General features: G+C 34.8%; 3 protein-coding genes and 2 non-coding genes across 5 annotated transcripts; 1 reads left to right on the top strand and 4 right to left on the bottom strand.

Moving 5' to 3' along the window:
• Positions 1-1,245: 1,245 nt before the first annotated feature.
• Positions 1,246-5,014, bottom strand: LOC131101874 (prostate stem cell antigen-like). The gene is made up of 3 exons (XM_058047265.2): positions 4,815-5,014; positions 3,360-3,479; positions 1,246-1,647 (listed from the first exon to the last, which is right to left on the bottom strand). Exons 1-3 carry the CDS (start codon positions 4,939-4,941, stop codon positions 1,439-1,441), a joined length of 456 nt encoding a protein of 151 aa, XP_057903248.2. The 5' UTR covers positions 4,942-5,014; the 3' UTR covers positions 1,246-1,438.
• A 4,378-nt stretch (positions 5,015-9,392) lies between these two features.
• On the top strand, positions 9,393-13,868 carry ddah2 (DDAH family member 2, ADMA-independent). The gene is made up of 6 exons (XM_058047365.2): positions 9,393-9,555; positions 10,022-10,440; positions 12,031-12,219; positions 12,677-12,796; positions 13,174-13,317; positions 13,491-13,868. Exons 2-6 carry the CDS (start codon positions 10,141-10,143, stop codon positions 13,608-13,610), a joined length of 873 nt encoding a protein of 290 aa, XP_057903348.2. The 5' UTR covers positions 9,393-9,555; positions 10,022-10,140; the 3' UTR covers positions 13,611-13,868.
• Positions 13,867-17,151, bottom strand: rps5 (ribosomal protein S5). The gene is made up of 6 exons (XM_058047366.2): positions 17,059-17,151; positions 16,129-16,232; positions 15,664-15,873; positions 14,463-14,591; positions 14,059-14,157; positions 13,867-13,971 (listed from the first exon to the last, which is right to left on the bottom strand). Coding segments are annotated over exons 1-6 (612 nt in total). The 5' UTR covers positions 17,060-17,151; the 3' UTR covers positions 13,867-13,902.
• On the bottom strand, positions 14,235-14,369 carry LOC131102454 (small nucleolar RNA SNORA3/SNORA45 family). The gene has a single exon (XR_009119448.2). It is a non-coding gene; the product is annotated as a small nucleolar RNA SNORA3/SNORA45 family (small nucleolar RNA).
• Positions 15,958-16,095, bottom strand: LOC131102455 (small nucleolar RNA SNORA3/SNORA45 family). Its single transcript, XR_009119449.2, has one exon. It is a non-coding gene; the product is annotated as a small nucleolar RNA SNORA3/SNORA45 family (small nucleolar RNA).
• Positions 17,152-17,402: the final 251 nt, after the last annotated feature.

Raw genomic sequence — 17,402 nt, 5'->3', positions numbered from 1 at the left:
AAAGTCATAAATTTACAAGAAAATTATGTTGGAATATTTCAAGATGAAAGTCGGAATTTTATGAGAAAGAAAAGTTAGAATATTACGAGAACAAAAACTTAAATTTACGAGAAAATAATGTTGGAATATTTCAAGAAAAAAGTCCTAAATTTACGACTAAAAAGTGAGAATGTTCTGAAAACAAAGTCATAAATTTACAAGAAAATAATGTTGGAATATTTCAAGAAAAAAGTTGTCAATTTACGACAAAAAAGTGACAATATTCTGAAAACAAAGTCATAAATTTACAAGAAAATAATGTTGGAATATTTCAAGAGCAAAGTTGGAATTTTATGAGAAAAAAAAATGTGAATATTCCGAGGACAAAAACTTAAATTTACGAGAAAATAATGTTGGAATATTTCAAGAAAAAAGTCCTAAATTTACGACTAAAAAGTGAGAATGTTCTGAAAACAAAGTCATAAATTTACAAGAAAATAACGTTGGAATATTTCAAGAAAAAAGTTGTCAATTTACGACAAAAAAGTGACAATATTCTGAAAACAAAGTCATAAATTTACATGAAAATAATGTTGGAATATTTCAAGAGCAAAGTTGGAATTTTATGAGAAAAAAAAATGTGAATATTCCGAGGACAAAAACTTAAATTTATGAGAAAATAATGTTGGAATATTTCAAGAAAAAAGTCCTAAATTTACGACAAAAAAGTGAGAATATTCTGAAAACAAAGTCATAAATTTACGAGAAAATAATGTTGGAATATTTCAAGAAAAAAGTCCTAAATTATGACAAAAAAGTGAGAATATTGTGAAAACAAAGTTATAAATTTACAAGAAAATTATGTTGGAATATTTCAAGATGAAAGTCGGAATTTTATGAGAAAAAAAGTTAGAATATTACGAGAACAAAAACTTAAATTTACGAGAAAATAATGTTGGAATATTTCAAGAAAAAAGTCCTAAATTTACGACTAAAAAGTGAGAATGTTCTGAAAACAAAGTCATAAATTTACAAAAAAATAATGTTGGAATATTTCAAGAGCAAAGTTGGAATTTTATGAGAAAAAAAAATATGAATATTCCGAGGACAAAAACTTAAATTTACGAGAAAATAATGTTGGAATATTTCAAGAAAAAAGTCCTAAATTTACGACAAAAAAGTGAGAATATTGTGAAAACAAAGTTATAAATTTACAAGAAAATAATGTTGGAATATTTCAAGAGCAAAGTCGAAAATTTCCGAGAAAAAAAAGTGAGAATATAACAAAAGTTTATTATTAGAGCATCTATCAAGTCACAATTATTGTTATCTAACACAAATTAAACAGATTAAATAAAAATTATAATCATTTCACGAGTAGCCTGCTTTCATGTTTTTACAGTCATTTTCCTCCGTAGATGACAACGACGTTCTCCATGAGCCGGGATGCCATACTGTATCAGGCCAGCAGGAGGCTGAGTGCGGGCAGCAGACAGAGCGTGGCTCCTCCCCCCCACCTGAGGGCGCCAGCAGCCCCGTTACACAGGTCTGTGTTGCAGCAAACGTTAGTGTAGTTGAAATAGAGGCCGCTGGCGTATTTCTGTCCGCTCACGCCGCACTGGGAGGGAATGGCGCAGCTCTTCTCGTACATGGTCACTTGAAGGGCGCCTACGGAAGCAGAGGAAGGGCGGACGACTGTGTCATCACCGTACGCATGCGATTAACAGTAATGATGGATGAAGGCAGCAGGGCTATTTTTACTGCTAATGATGATAATGGCATCATTCAGGCTTTTCAATCAACTTGATGAAACTGAATCAGTACTCCTTTTCTGCTTCACTACACAGGATTTAGAAAAAATACTCATACAAAATACATAAAAACATGCTTCCTGTAAACATATAAATATCAAGATATCAATCAAGAAAATGATGATTAGACTAGTTTTAGTTAGTTTTTTCTTCATTGTAAAGTCTGGCACAAATAGAAGTTAATTTGTTTGTACAAATATACAAACATCCCACAAAATGAGTTAAGATTTAAAAGCTGATTTTCAGCCATTTTCATTGTTTTCTTGATAATAACCCAAATTTATACCTATGACATTTTAGCGCGGCATATTAGGATCACATAACAAAAAATAAAATAAAATAAAGTCGTCAATTTATAATAAAAAAAAGGTTGTACATTTACACAAAAAAGTCAGAACATTACATTAATTGTCGTAAATGTCCAATTTTATTGTCATAAATTTAAAAGAAATAGTCAAAATATTACGATAAAAAATTATTAATTATTAAGAAAAAAAAGTCGTACATTTATAAGAAAAAAGTCACACATTTAGAAGAAAACATTTTTTTTCTCCTAAATTTATTCCCATAAATTTTTGAGAAAAAAAGTCATAATATTATGAGAATAAACTTGTAAATGTCGAAAATGTTAAAAAATGGAGTCGTGAATTTCTGATTTTATTGTCAGAAATTTACAGGAAAAAAGTCGTAATATTATGACAATAATTACATAAATTTACAAGAAAAAAAGTTTTATATTTATGAGAAAAAAGTCATACATTGAGAAGAATAAACTTATTTCTGGTAAATGTACATTTTTATTCCCATAAATTTACAAGAAAAAAGTCATAATATTACGAAAATAATGTTGTAGATTTATGAAGAAAAAAAGTCATAAATGTAGAAAATATAAAAATAAAATAATAAAATAAAAATATTTTTAGCGTAAATTTCCGATTTTAGTCACCTGAATTTGACGAGAAAAATGTCGTAATGTCATTCTTCCTGTAATTTTGCAGCCTCATTTTACAACTTTATTGGTTGTTTTGTTTATTTTGTCATGATATTACGACTTTTCAAATATGTCTTTCTTTGCTATTTTTCCTTATAATATTATGACAGTATTCTTATAAAAATACCAAATTTTCTTATTTGTTTACAACTTCTTTGCTGTTAATATTTAGACTTTTTGGCTTTATTTGAGTATATTTTTTACTATATTTGACCAGTTTAACACCTGTGGGCTGAAACTGGCCCATGGGCCACACTTTGAACACCCTGATCTTTTTCAGTAACTTCGGTCTAGTGTCCAAAGAGACACTTGGCATATTTTAAAAACATTAAAATACGATTTATTCATTATGAATAGTTATATTATTAATTAATTACCCTTTTTTTCTTTGTGCATGGATGTTTTTCAAAAACTGGTTTTAGTTTTTACAATATGAAATATTGTTCAACGTGTTCCCACACATGTTTTGTTGCTACAATGAACCTTTTGTCCTCCACTTGTGTTCCAATAGAGTCTCAGATCCTCCCACCCTGACTGACTCTTTCGACTCTTGAACACAATAAGGCTCCACAGCTCACCTCGTTTTCCCGTTGCGACACTGGACAGGCAGCGCTGTCCAACGGGACACTGTTGCGGAAACTTCAGGCAATCCAGCGGCGAGATGGCGGGAAATAGACAGGTATAACACTGCAAGCAGTCTGAAACCAAACACACAAGCTTGAGGAAACAAACAGTTTAATTTGGTGCGCCCAACATCTACCAAATATGTAAATGCAGTACTTCCTCCAGTCTACAGGGGGAAACAGCGAGGCGTACGCGTCACAATGAAGCAGTGGTAGAATTAGAAAGACATATTAGTATTTATAGTCTCTTCATAGCTGGTAACTTTTTAAATCAATCTGAAATACTGTTTTAGGGATATCCAAAATGCGGCCAGGGAGCCATTTGTGACCTGCCCACGGCACATGCTAAATATATATTTTGACAAGAAAAAGAATTTTCAAAAAAAACAAGAAAAATGTATAGTTTCATGAGAATAATGTTGGAATATTACCAGTCAAAAAATACATAATTTTAGTAGAAGTAAAAAAGTTGAATTTTTTTTTAGGTTGTAATATTTGCGGAAGCATGTTTAATTTGACAAAAATAAAGTAAAAATATGATAGGAATTAATCATAATATCAAGGTAGAAAATTGGTAGAGAAAACAGCAAAAATGCCCCAAAATGCTGTAATTTTACAAAAATAAAGTCAAAATATTATCGTAATAAATCATAGAGGAAATATACAAGTTGAAATAGTTGGACAAAAAGAACAGAAATGCCTAAAAATGCTATAGGACTAAAAATATTATAGGACTAAAACAATGAGAAGTGGAAATAGTTGTTTACAAGAATAAAGTCAAAATATAAAAAATAAAAAATAATAAAAAAATATAAAAAACATTTATATTTTTAGTAGCATGGAGTTGAAATATTAAAATAAAAAAAATCCTCATAATACTATGAGTTTATTCTTATAAAGTGCTACTTTTTATATTTTGACTTTATTCTTGTAAAATTCACAGGATTACAACTTGAAAAAATTATATATTTTTTAGTAGCATGGAGTTGAAATATTAAAATAAAAAAATATTTTTTTTTTCAAGTTGTAATATTATGAAAAACAAAATAAAGTTGTAATTGTTGGAATATAAAGTTTGAATATTACGGGTATAAAGTCATAACATTACATAAAAAAAAAATTCTCACAATTATTTAAGACAATAGTTGAAATAAATAAAATAAACAACAGCAAAAATGGGGAAAAAAAGAGGAAAGACTAAAGTTTGTAAGCATTTTCGCCTACATGGAAATCTATTAATGACGACAACAGCGCTAGTAAATACTGTAAATACCTAAATACTAGGAAATACTACATCATAAACATACAGAAAAAAGTCAAGCGACCAAAAATATAGTAGAAAGTGCGTCTAATTTTAACATCACAGGAAGTCTTTAAAAAAAAAAATGCAAACACTCTATCTAGACATACTTGCCAAAGGAAGACAGCACAGTAGCATAAGAATCTGTGAGGCGGACATGATGATGATGATGATGATGATGATGATGATGCTTCCACTCCAACAAATATCTGCCCGGAACCTTCCAGCCTTCAACATTCAAACCTCTGCAGCTGCTCTCAAATTGGCTCCAATTCAATTGTCCTGCTCCTTCAAGCCCCAACCAAGTCCACACCCCTCCTCTTCTTCTTCGCCCTTCCTCGCGTCTGAACGGCGAACGACTCAGGCCTCTTACACGAAAGCAGACTGAAATATCATACATGATCATATACCATTCTGACCAAGTCGTAATTGTCCTCAATTCAGGTTAACATGGCTGACATTAGCGTGACTTAGGTGAGAAACGGTTGCTGATAGCAACAAAGCGGAAGACTAAACAGGAAATACTACATATGTAGTCTCGTCGCAGATAACTACAGTAACTTGTGGTTATACGCTTAGGTCAGCATCCCGAACAAAACAGCTCTTAGAGGCGATTCTTTGAAGTAGAGCTGCAAAAGTAATTGATTATCACATTTTTTTTGTTATTTGATGATTTTTTATTTTATTTTTATATGTAAATATAAATAAATAAATATGTAAATATTTTTAATATAATATAAAAAGGTTTTTGGTGTGGAAAAAGTGTAATATTAGTATCAACTTTGGTCTTAGCTCATTTTTTCTTTTTTTATGTTATGAATATTTCAACTTCATTCCGGTAATATTATAACTTTTTGTCCAAATTTAGTTTCCCAAAGATGACTACTTTTAAAGTTTGTTTCTCCTAATATTATGACTTTTATTTTATTTTTTTATATTTTAATATTATCAATTTATTCTCTAAAATTTAGACTTTTTTTTCTTGTTAGAATTGCAAAAATAAAAGTGAAAAAAGTGTAATATTAGTATCAACTTTGGTCTTAGCTCATTTTTCCTTTTTTTTTGTTATAAATATTTCAACTTCTTTCCGGTAATATTATAACTTTTTGTCCAAATTAAGTTTCCCAAAAATGACTACTTTTAAAGTTTGTTTCTCATAGTATTATGACTTTTATTTTATTTATATATATATTTTAATATTATCAATTTATTCTCTAAAATTTAGACTTTTTTTCTTGTTAGAATTGCAAAAATAAAAGAGAAAAATATTTTATTTATTTTTAAATATATTTTTTTATAATTTATTTACTTATGATTAATTTAGCTCATTTTTCCTTTTTTTTTGTTATAAATATTTCAACTTCATTCCGGTAATATTATAACTTTTTGTCCAAATTAAGTTTCCCAAAAATGACTACTTTTAAAGTTTGTTTCTCATAATATTATGACTTTTATTTTATTTTTTTATATTTTAATATTATCAATTTATTCTCTAAAATTTTGACTTTTTTTCTTGTTAGAATTGCAAAAATAAAAGAGAAAAATATTTTATTTATTTTTAAATATATTTTTTATAATTTATTTACTTATGATTAATTTAGCTCATTTTTCCTTTTTTTTGTTATAAATATTTCAACTTCATTCCGGTAATATTATAACTTTTTGTCCAAATTAAGTTTCCCAAAAATGACTACTTTTAAAGTTTGTTTCTCATAATATTATGACTTTTATTTTTTTTATATTATCAATTTTTATTATTTATTTTTAAATATATTTTGTATAATTTATTTACTTATTATTAATTTATTAATGAATATTAATTTTCTTATTATTTATAATAAATGTATTATAGATTGTATTAATTATAATTTTATTATTATAAATGCTAATCAGAAGCCATATCAACATCAAATATTTGTTATAGTTAGATGAATTTATTAATTTATTAATGAATATTAATTTTCTTATTATTTATTATAAATGCTAATCAGAAGCCATATCAACAACACATATTTGCTATAATTATACTTTTACACTAGAAATTTATTTGTATTCATTTTGATAAAAAAAAAATCCAATTAAGCAACAAAAAAATCAGAGGCGCCGCTAACCATTTCTGTTTCTATGGTTATCATCACACCTTTCCTATAATTCTTCCTGGTTCTTTGGACTGCTTTGTTTTCAATGAAGTACTCAACTCTGATTGTGCTATGTGAGTGTGTGTGTCAAGAAACTATGGGTGTCATAATCATATCTAACAAAGTCAGTGGAACATGACTATAAACTTAGAAGCTAACTGAAGCTAACTGAAGCTAACTGAAGCTAACGATGCGTGGTGTTTGGAAAGCACCCTGGGTTTTAGTCTACGATGGTGTTTTTGTGTGCAGGAATGAAGATGCTGTGCTTCTCAGCATTGTGAAGCTCGGCACGTTGGCTGATGGTCCCGATAACAAAATTAGGCTTTTGGTGTAATGGGAGACGTGAGGACGGCATTGCAGGACGGTCTGATGACTGCAAGTCTTGTGATGGGACCCGGTCAGGAGGCTCAGACCCGATGAGCTGTTGGTAGTAAACAGCTTTACATGTCCAGATAGATAGATGTGTGTGAGGTTTCCACTTTTATTTTTGACAGAAAAGTGCTTTAAAAGCAAGTTGAAAAAAATGAAAAAAACGACATACTAACCCAGGGGTGGGCAAACTACGGCCCGGGGGCCACATCCGGCCCGCCAAGTGTTTGAATACGGCCCGTCCAATCTTTCCAAAGTATTTCATTTAAAGTCAACATACAACCTGGCATCATGGCCTGAGCCAACCTTTTGATGGTTTTATCAATTTTTGACATGGTCTGTTGTTTACCAAGTGCTCCTGAAAAAAGGGACACAAGCACATAATAATAAGAATTATTATTATTATTATTATTATTAGATTATTATAATTATTATTAGAACTATTATGATTATTATAATTATTATATTAATGCTAATTATTATATTAATTATATTAATGCTAATTATTATATTAATTATATATAATATTATTGTTATATTTGCATATTTTACATAATAATAATATAATAATTATTATTTAAATTTTATTGTAATTATTATAATATTTTATTATTTTTAAAATATGCAAATATAAATATAAAATAATAAATAATAATAGCAGATACAATAATACCAGGTGGACTGTTACGTGTAAAATATATAGTCCCCCCCCCCCCCTGTAAATTTTGTCATATCAATGCGGCCCACGAGTCAAAAAGTTTGCCCACCCCTGGGTTAGTATGTCGTTTTTTTTCATTTTTTTCAACTTGCTTTTAAAGCACTTTTCTATCAAAAATAAAAGTGGAAACCTCACACACGCTCAACAGGGGACCCAGAAGCATCCAAAAATGGCATCAAATGCCAAAGATTGAATTTGGTGATTTTTGACAAAAAACGTAAGGGGTTAAACGTATGTCGTTTTTTTCATTTTTTTTTTCCAACTTGTTTCTAATGCACTTTTAGAAGCAAGGTCTCCTGGGTGCCCTTTGCTGTCGATCTTCGTGCCAATGACAGAGCCTATTATGACCTCACCAGTTTGACCAGGCGATAATCAGAAGTTATATGATAATTATTTCACCTCATATTCTGGCCAAATTATAATGAATTTTTATTTTTTTTTAGTACAATAAATAAGGTGCTGTAAAAAAAAGAGTATTTAAAGCAACAAAGCAGGCTTTTATACTATAAGTTGTGCGTGTGTTTACATGGTTACTGTGGACAGATGGTATTCTTTAATCCTGTCTGTGCCCTCTGCTTGCCACCCTCCTCCCACTCCTCTTTTATCCCTCTGCTATATCAACACGTTATGCCGCCCCCCCCCCACTCTTTCCATTCATCACTTATATCACTTATTTGTCATTGTGTCGCTTTCAACATCAAAACATCTATCCTAACCTATATGTTCAAAACATAAATCAAACATTAAACCGTAAACATTGCTTTTTTTTTTTAAAGGTGGCACATAAGTGTTTTTTTGTTTTTTTTTAATAATCAGTCTTCAACAGCGCAACGTGTTTATCCAATAGTCCAGCAGCATTTGACCCATTTGAGAAAGGCTTAAAAGATTATTTTTTATGTCATGTCACACAGACAAAAACAACTGCTCAGTATAAATAAACGTCAATGTGATGACCGTTTAATAGGAATATTTCACAATTGTCATGCTGTGAGTAACTTGTTTACATTTATACTAATATTACTATGTTTTTTAAAGTATTTTATTCTTACCAGCCTCTTGTATTGGCACTTCATTAACTTTATGATGTCACTCATTGTATTATTTACAAAAATCTGCTAATTAGAATATTTAATTTAACAATTTAGTTAATTTTTTGCTGTTATTTACATGTATTTATTTATTTTTTAGGGGCTTTGATCAAATGGAAACAGGGCACGTGGGGGAGGGTTGACGTGTAAAGGGTGGGGACTACATCCGTGTCAAAATAAATACAAACCGGAAATCACACTAACATAGTTAGGAAGGTCCAGCTTTTTTAAAGGTATTATTCTTAGTTGAAGGAGCATATCGTTTTATTTCATCACACCCACGCGTCGTCGAGTTAATTTTCACAACGCGTAATACCCTAAATACACCTAGCTACCACCTAAAACTAACCAACGTATTTGGAGCGGTGGTTTATTTTGAAATCCTTAACCGGAAATTGTACAATTCAACACGGGGATGGGCGGGAGCCTAGACAAGCCAAAGGCAAAAAGGGGATAACGGGAAACGGCCCTGTTTTGGGGGAAATACATCAAACACAGTGGAACGTGAGCGACCGTTTGGCCTCTACGCTCTAAAGTGGTAAAGAAATGTTAATTTTAAAGTTTACTTGTTTAGTTTTGGATATGGTTTCCCTTAAGGAGTAACTGTTTAAAGTATATTGCGAGTAATGCGTGAGTTTGGGCGTCGATGTTTACGTCACTGCTAATTAGCACAGCTTGCACTGATGCTGAGCTAATAACGCCGCCAAACTTTTTTGACGAATAAAGGTTGAAGAAATGAAGGTTTTAGGATGGTGGTACCACTTAACAATTTAGTTACTTGTTTTACTGTTACTAACGTTTAGAAAGTAAAGGCTTTAATAAAGTTTATTCGGTATTGTTAATATTGTTACGTAGTGTATTGATATGATAGCTTCTTAGCTAGTCTCGTGGTCTCTCGTGCCAATTATAATCCTCATTTAAGCCACGTGACCCTGAATGTCTAAGCCTGTATTTGTTTGCTCTTATTGAAGTCTGTTTCCTGTTTTTTGTGTGTGTTTTTTTAGGCTGAGGACATCTTTTAGAAGAATGCTGGTCAGGAAGTAGATGAAGGTGTCCCCTGTCGTTTTTTTGGATCCTGTGAAGAAGTTGCTTCTGTTTCCCACTTCCACTCGGCTCCACAGAGATGGCAAACATGTCCCCGTATGGCCTTTTCACCCACGCCGTGGTACGGGGCATCCCGGAGACCTTTGGGAAGGCGTTGGGAGACAATGACGAGAACAAGGAGGTCTCAGTGGACCTGGCCAAAGCTCAGCGACAGTTTGGGTGTCTGACGGGGGCTCTGAGACAGAAAGTGGGCCTGCAGCTGATTGAAATCCCACCCGACCCGGAGCTGCCATTGAGCTGGAAGATAGAAGATGTGGCGGTGATCCAAGGAGACACGGCGCTCATCACCAGGCCCTTCAGAGAGCAGCGGCGTAGCGAGGTAACACGATGCCGCACGTTATCTAATATAATTATGCAAATATAAATAATGGTACACTGTCATGAAAGCCATCAGTCACATGTCCTGCAAAACCGCTTCCTGCTTTGAGAACGTCCTCTTCCTGCTTTGAGCATGTAACCTACAGCTGACATAACACACACTTGCTAGTTGTGTGTTTTGTCAGTTATTGACAGTTATTTGGCAAAGTTTAGCTACTCAATGAATCTATAGTAAATTTAATGTTGTCATTTAAGTTTGTCATAGTTTTTAATTCTAATAAATACTCTTTTATGTTAATACGGCCGATAATTAGTCCAAAAAAATGCAAATTATTATGTATGTTTTGCCTAAATTAAGCATTTTCAAACATAGAAATGGTTCAATAAACTACAATGCTAATTTAAGGCATTCAGAAGATGCGTTGTAATGATATGTAGTAGTAGTAGTAGTAATATGTAGTATAGGATTTGAATGATCTCTCAACAGCGCAATAATCTGTAACACAGGCTACTTTTCACGTCAAGCTAAATCTCAACTATCAACGCTTGATGCCCCCCGTTGGGGGTTAGCATGCCAGCATTGTTAGCATTTTTTTTGCGATTTTTATAACTAAGAACTTAAGTCGTCACTTAGTGCTGTCATACTATATTAGCATGTTGACATAATTATACTAACATTTGTAGCATTTTCAGTGGAAAGCACTTAGACCAACACTGCAGTATTATGCCAGGTATTTTACAATGCTAATGTTAGTGTGCTAACATACTTATGCTAACATTTGTAGCATTTTCAGTGGAAAGCACTTAGACCAACACTTTGTAGTATTATGCCAGGTGTTTTAGAATGCTAATGTTAGCATGCTAACATAATTATGCTAACATTTGTAGCATTTTCAGTGGAAAGCACTTAGACCAACACTCTGTAGTATTATGCCAGGTGTTTTAGAACGCTAATGTTAGTATGCTAACATTTGTAGCATTTTCAGTGGAAAGCACTTGGACAACACTATGCAGTATTATGCCAGGTATTTTAGAATACTAACATTAGCATGCTAACATAATTATGCTAACATTTGTAGAATTTTCAGTGGAAAGCACTTAGACAACACTCTGTAGTATTATGCCAGGTGTTTTAGAATGCTAACATTAGCATGCTAACATAATTATACTAACATTTGTAGTATTTTCAGTGGAAAGCACTTAGGCCGACACTAAGCAGTATTGTTTTAGAATGCTAAGGTTAGCATTGTTAACATTTTGTAAGTCATCATATATATTCATTTTAATTGCATATTGAAAAGAATGTATTTAATGTTAACATTATTTTCTTATATTTTTTCATTTTTTTTGTTGCTTTCCTGCAGTAGCATAATCTCTATTCTTTTCTCTTTGTTAGAAAATGATTACATTTAAACAGAAGTAAATTTTTTTTAATGACTAAATGTAAACAAATTATTGCGTCAACATGCAACATGTATGTTCTAACATAACCTCTAGTAATAAACTACATTTAGCTAACCTATATTTAGCTGCCATTTGATACATCCCGGATCCGCAGACTGTTCAACATCCACGCCTCTCTTCCGTGCAGGTGGAGACGGTGCGGAGGGTGATGTCGGAGCTCAACCTGACCGTGGTGGAGATGGACGCCGTGCAGGGAAACTCTGAAGGGGCCACACTGGAGGGCAGCGACGTCCTCTTCACAGGGAGGGAGTTCTTTGTCGGCATCTCCTCTCATACCAACCACAAAGGAGCCGAAGTGCTGGCTGACACTTTCAGGGTAAGATGCTAGAAACACAACATGGTGAGCGAGTGGTTACTGTAGAAAAAGAAAAATTAATATTTTTAAATTATGTTAAGTGTGTAAATATAATGAAAATAAATGTAAACTCATAAGTGCCAAGTTTATATTTAGGGATGCAGTGATTTTTGGTGCAATTGTTGCACTTATTGTATGAGGCAGTGAGATGTAACATAGAAGAAATATATAAATATTAAATTTTTCTAATATTTTGCACTTACTAATAGAAGAATTATTGGTACAAGCAGATCTACACGCCTTCTAATCACAACGCAGACATTGCATGACAGTCTTGTTTGTAAAACCTGTTTGAGATAAAGGACAGACGCTGCCGATTGTTTTAGCAACGCCTTTGTTTGTTCATACCACGATACCACGCTCTGCAATGTCTGTACAACCCCCCACACCCCACCCCACCCCACTGTGATGCGTGCAGGACTTCTCCGTGTCCACCGTGCCAGTCTGCAGCGGAGCTCGACTGAAGAACATCTGCTCAATGGGAGGCGCCAACACCATCATCATCAGCAACAGCAACGGGGCCAAGAAGACTCTCAGGGTGGGTGTGTCCAGCAGTGTGAACGTTACCGGGCCTTCCAAGATGGTGGCATGTTGATAGTCAGTCACAATCACTTGTATAATGTCTTAACATGAATACTGTATAAAGGCACAGACTGGTAGAAAAGCAGCCCATTGCTCAGTACGTTAGAGCACTCAATCACTGTTAAACCACAGCGCCATCTGCTGGCACAATAGCTGCACTTGCACCTCTGATGCACTCCTTGTATTTCTATTCAGCAAAAACCTAAGCAGGTTAAATACATTCTTTTCAAAATGTAATTAAAAATTAAGGAATAAATATGAATGACTTACAGAATGCTAACCTTAGCATGCTAAAACACAAAGGTGTATTTTTTTTCCCTCTCGTGTGTCCAGATGATGGAGCAGCTGACCGATCACCACTACGATATCGTCACCGTGCCGGAGCAGTCGGCAGCCAACTGCATTTACATAAAATCTCAGTCCAAGAGAGACTTCCTGCTCCACAGGCCGGCGGAGGAATGTCCCGACAGCGTCCCTGTAAGTTAACATCAAACCAGCTGTACATGAACGCACGGTTAAAGTTGCATGAGATATCAATAGTTCCTATTCATGCAATGAAAGCCATAGTACCATGAAAAGCAACAGAAAATAAATAATTTATTGATGTTTTATTGTACGTATGCCAAGTTGTACTTCCTGTTTCTTTCCAGGCCTTCCAGAAGCTGCAAGACTACACCTTCTTGCCGACAGCCTGCAGCGAAGCCGCCAAACTGGGAGCGTCGCTGTCCTCACTTTGCCTCCTCGTCAATAAGAAGTACACATATTTCTGATTGGTCCAAAACCAAGGTATGATGGCGGCCTAACCGCCAACTGTACAGCACTACAGTAAACGACAGCTGTTATACTATGCAGTGTAATGCTTGTACTCTTGCTGAATGTATTAGCCATATGAGGGGCCGAAGTAACGGTAAAGCTACATTAACCACTTCCTGTGTGTACAAAAGACAGAATGTATAATGCTAACTTACTGTAGATGACGGTGTTAAATGTATTGAGGCTAAATAAAGACATTTCTAAGCCACTGAGTGACGTATCCAAATTTATTTATTCTCAAAAGTACATTTAACGGTTGGACTTGGCAACTCTCTCCAGCTCATCTTTCTTCTTGATGGCGTAGGAATTGGATGAGCCCTGGAATAAAGGTTAGCGTGACAGTCAATGATACAGTACATCAAAGTACAACACAGCCACTACAGTAAGAACATGAACAGGACACACCTTGGCGGCATTGATGAGCTCATCAGCCAGACACTCTGCAATAGTCTTGATGTTCCTGAAGGCAGCTTCTCTTGCTCCGGTGCACAGCAGCCAAATCGCCTGCAAGACAACAGTAACGATTTAAGATGGAGAGTAAGGCAAACGCGCGTGGTGACGTAAGCACAAAGCCTTTGGAGTGATGTGTCTGAGTTGGTGATTGGCTGGACTACTACAGACAGACCACAGCCAATGAATAAGCAAAGACATTTACTCTGCGAGAACTCTAGCACACCAGGACAACGTCGATGCCAAGGCGTGACTCTAGCCTCGCTAACATAAGACATGCTAACAAGAGAAGTGATTTTTTAGCTGATGTTTCTCCAATTTCCAGAAATGTGTGGATGAATAAAATGTTTGATAATGACCTGGTTGACCCTACGCAGGGGTGACACATCCACGGCCTGCCTCCTGACGGTACCAGCACGCCCGATACGGGTGGAGTCCTCACGAGGCCCGCTGTTGATGATGGCGTTCACCAAGACTTGGAGGGGGTTCTACGACAAAGACAGTGGAACCCGTTAGCATGGGTTAGCATTGGTTAACATTAAAAAACTGTGCCTCGGTTCGCATGTTAGTCCATCTGTGTTTTATCACCATAACCCAAGTTACATCGACCGTTTAGCTCATCAGTAGCTAACGCAAAACCCTGTTTACAGTTTTATATGCATATCAATGAACATTAAATTTACTTTTAGCTTCATTGAAGGCCTGATTGTTCTAGAAGACATTAGGCAGCGAGGTCACTACTACGACAAACTCAAAATGTAAGCTAACGCTAATGTATCACATACTGCAGTACATCTTGGTTTTTATTCTTTCCAAAAAGGTCAGAAAAACAAAAACATGAACAGAGGCAATTTGTCCTTTTAGCAATTAATTTAAGTCCAATTAATGAATTTCAAATCCCCAAAAATATTAGTTTTACATACAGAAAAGCAAACTAATTTGACGTGGACTTTGCCCATCATGACAAGATAGAATCCAAGTATTGGATCGTTTGTCAATTCGTTAAACGAATGAAAATGTAAACTATTTTCCACATAGGAAGTAATGCATATATAATTAACAGTTTTACATGCAGAAATCAACGCGACTAATGTAATGGACACGAACATTTAACATTTGTCAATTAAGTTGTTGACGAAGACGGCAAAGAAAGGTGACGAGGGGACACCGTTGCTGAGGTATTTAAAATCAAAAATATGTATTTTTAAGATACATTTCAGCTAGTTTATCCACAATTATATTGAAATATAACCTTTATGTGTGTTTAAGATAAATGCACATAATGGGACACACTTATTCCATCTACAAAAGCTAGCCATTAAAACTACTAAAAAATGTTAAGTTTTACAGCAATGCTGTGACATCTATTATATTCATGTAATTCAATATTTTAGCGTATTTATCATTTAGCATTACTGGCAATATGAGCCCCCCCCCCCCAGAATAGGTGCATCCCATTATGTGCATTCTTAGCCGTATCTTGTGGATATTTAACATTCCAAAAGGGCAGTATTCCTTCAATAAAGATTCCTTTAATAGCTTGGAAAATATGGCACCCACCTCTCCGGTCAGCAGGTGGATGATCTCGAAGGCGTGCTTGACGATGCGCACCGTCATCAGCTTCTTGCCGTTGTTGCGGCCGTGCATCATCATGGAGTTGGTCAGACGCTCCACGATGGGGCACTGGGCCTTGCGGAAGCGCTTGGCGGCGTAGCGGCCTCCGGAGTGCGGCAGGTACTTTGCGTACTTTTCCTTTACGGCAATGTAGTCCTGTATGCGACAAAAAAAAAACGGGTAAATTTAGTGCGACTCAAACGTAAGCGGGAGCTCCTTCAACAAGTACGAGTGAAGGTGTCATGTGTCTGAGTTGGTGATTGGCTGCGTCACCACAATTGGCAGCCAACGAATAACAGACTTTTTTTTTTTACTCTGCGAGCACTCTAGCACGCCAGGACAACGGAGGAAGTGCCGAGGCGTGACTCTAGCCTCGCTTTCATTCGCATCCTACCATCCAGTGGCGCTCACCTGCAGGGAAATGTCATTGATCTGGACATCGTCGGTGCTCCATTTGCCAAAGAGCTTGATCTCGGGGGTCTCGGCCACGGCGGGCGCAGTCTCCCACTCAGTCACTGTGCAATAAATTCCAGTTAGAAGAGTTTATCATTTTACAGCAAACTGAGCCACAGCTCAGGAAGTAAAACTACCAGTAAATACTAAAATATGGACAAAAAGTATGTAACTAAAATCTACTTCCAGATTTTTCCATCATTTAATTGTTTAAATTAATTGTTATTTAATGAAACTGTGTTGAGCGTGACTGAAATTAAGCGAAATTAAATCAATACATCGTTGGTGTGTACATCCGGGTATTTCAAGAACCATATATGCGCATGCCCAATGGAGATTTGACCATTGCTTTAAACATTAGCATTAGTATTAAAGTCAACGGCGACCGTTTTTTTGTGCACCAGCGTTGTTTTTTTTCAGTAACCGTGACTAATTGATAAGGTGTAAAATTAAAACACTGCGTAACATAACGCTAAAAAGTACATGACATTAGCAAGGCCTTCGTTGACGTCTTCATTCTGGTTAGCCAACTCATGCTAACGCAGTCGGTTACTTGATAGCTGCCCTTAAAACATCATTCAGCTTAAGTACAAAAAGGTTCGCTACGATAATGTAACAATACAAGTTTTAAAAAAGTGTTACAATTGTAAAAGTACAAAAGAGTTTTATCAGTGAGCGAGGTTCCACATGGGCTAACGGTGTTAGCCACTCTGCAGCGCTTAGCATTGTCGTGCGGGACAAAAAAACGTAAAAAAATAACACTTCAGCGACATTAATATCTTTAACTAGCCTCTAACGAATTCCATGTGTCGATATTATTTCTACAAATGCTATAATATATGTCTTTAGTACATGAAAAGTGAAGAAAAATATGTATAAGGGACTCACTGGTGTCTGACGGCGTGTACCACACTTCACAAGAGACGGAAAAGGGCCTCGCGACGGCGCCGCTCGCACATATCCGGTGGAGGCATGACGTACTTCCGCTAAAAGAGGCTGGGATTTGTAGTTTTCGTACTTAAAAGGCCTGTAAGTGGTTCCGGCTGTCGATAGTACAGAATTTATGGTAGGTTTAAGACAGAATGTATTTTTTTAAATCCAAAAACATTTATTTGATTAATGAAATAAAAAAACACGACTTGAAACCCTTATTGATATTTTTGTAGTTTATCGCCTGTGTTTACATCTAAAAAAAGCTGAATTTTAATTACCATGCCAATTATTAAAAACTA

This window comes from Doryrhamphus excisus, linkage group LG7 (assembly GCF_037039965.1).
Source record: "Doryrhamphus excisus strain RoL-2023G ecotype Guam linkage group LG7, RoL_Dexc_Guam_v1.1, whole genome shotgun sequence".
Taxonomy (NCBI): Eukaryota; Metazoa; Chordata; class Actinopteri; order Syngnathiformes; family Syngnathidae; genus Doryrhamphus; species Doryrhamphus excisus.
Note: the sequence above shows the minus strand (reverse complement) of the source record. Positions and strands in the feature narration are given on the sequence as shown.

Coding starts and splice junctions, on each gene's coding strand:
- ddah2 (XM_058047365.2), top strand. CDS start 10,141: ATGGCAAACATGTCCCCGTATGGCCTTTTCACCCACGCCGTGGTACGG. Junction 12,220..12,676: donor TGCTGGCTGACACTTTCAGG/GTAAGATGCTAG, acceptor TGATGCGTGCAG/GACTTCTCCGTGTCCACCGT. Junction 12,797..13,173: donor GGGCCAAGAAGACTCTCAGG/GTGGGTGTGTCC, acceptor TCGTGTGTCCAG/ATGATGGAGCAGCTGACCGA.
- rps5 (XM_058047366.2), bottom strand. Junction 15,874..16,128: donor TCAATGACATTTCCCTGCAG/GTGAGCGCCACT, acceptor TGTCGCATACAG/GACTACATTGCCGTAAAGGA. Junction 13,972..14,058: donor AGCTCATCAATGCCGCCAAG/GTGTGTCCTGTT, acceptor CCTTTATTCCAG/GGCTCATCCAATTCCTACGC.
- LOC131101874 (XM_058047265.2), bottom strand. CDS start 4,941: ATGTTGAAGGCTGGAAGGTTCCGGGCAGATATTTGTTGGAGTGGAAGC. Junction 3,480..4,814: donor GTGCTGTCTTCCTTTGGCAA/GTATGTCTAGAT, acceptor GTTTGGTTTCAG/ACTGCTTGCAGTGTTATACC. Junction 1,648..3,359: donor TGTCGCAACGGGAAAACGAG/GTGAGCTGTGGA, acceptor CTGCTTCCGTAG/GCGCCCTTCAAGTGACCATG.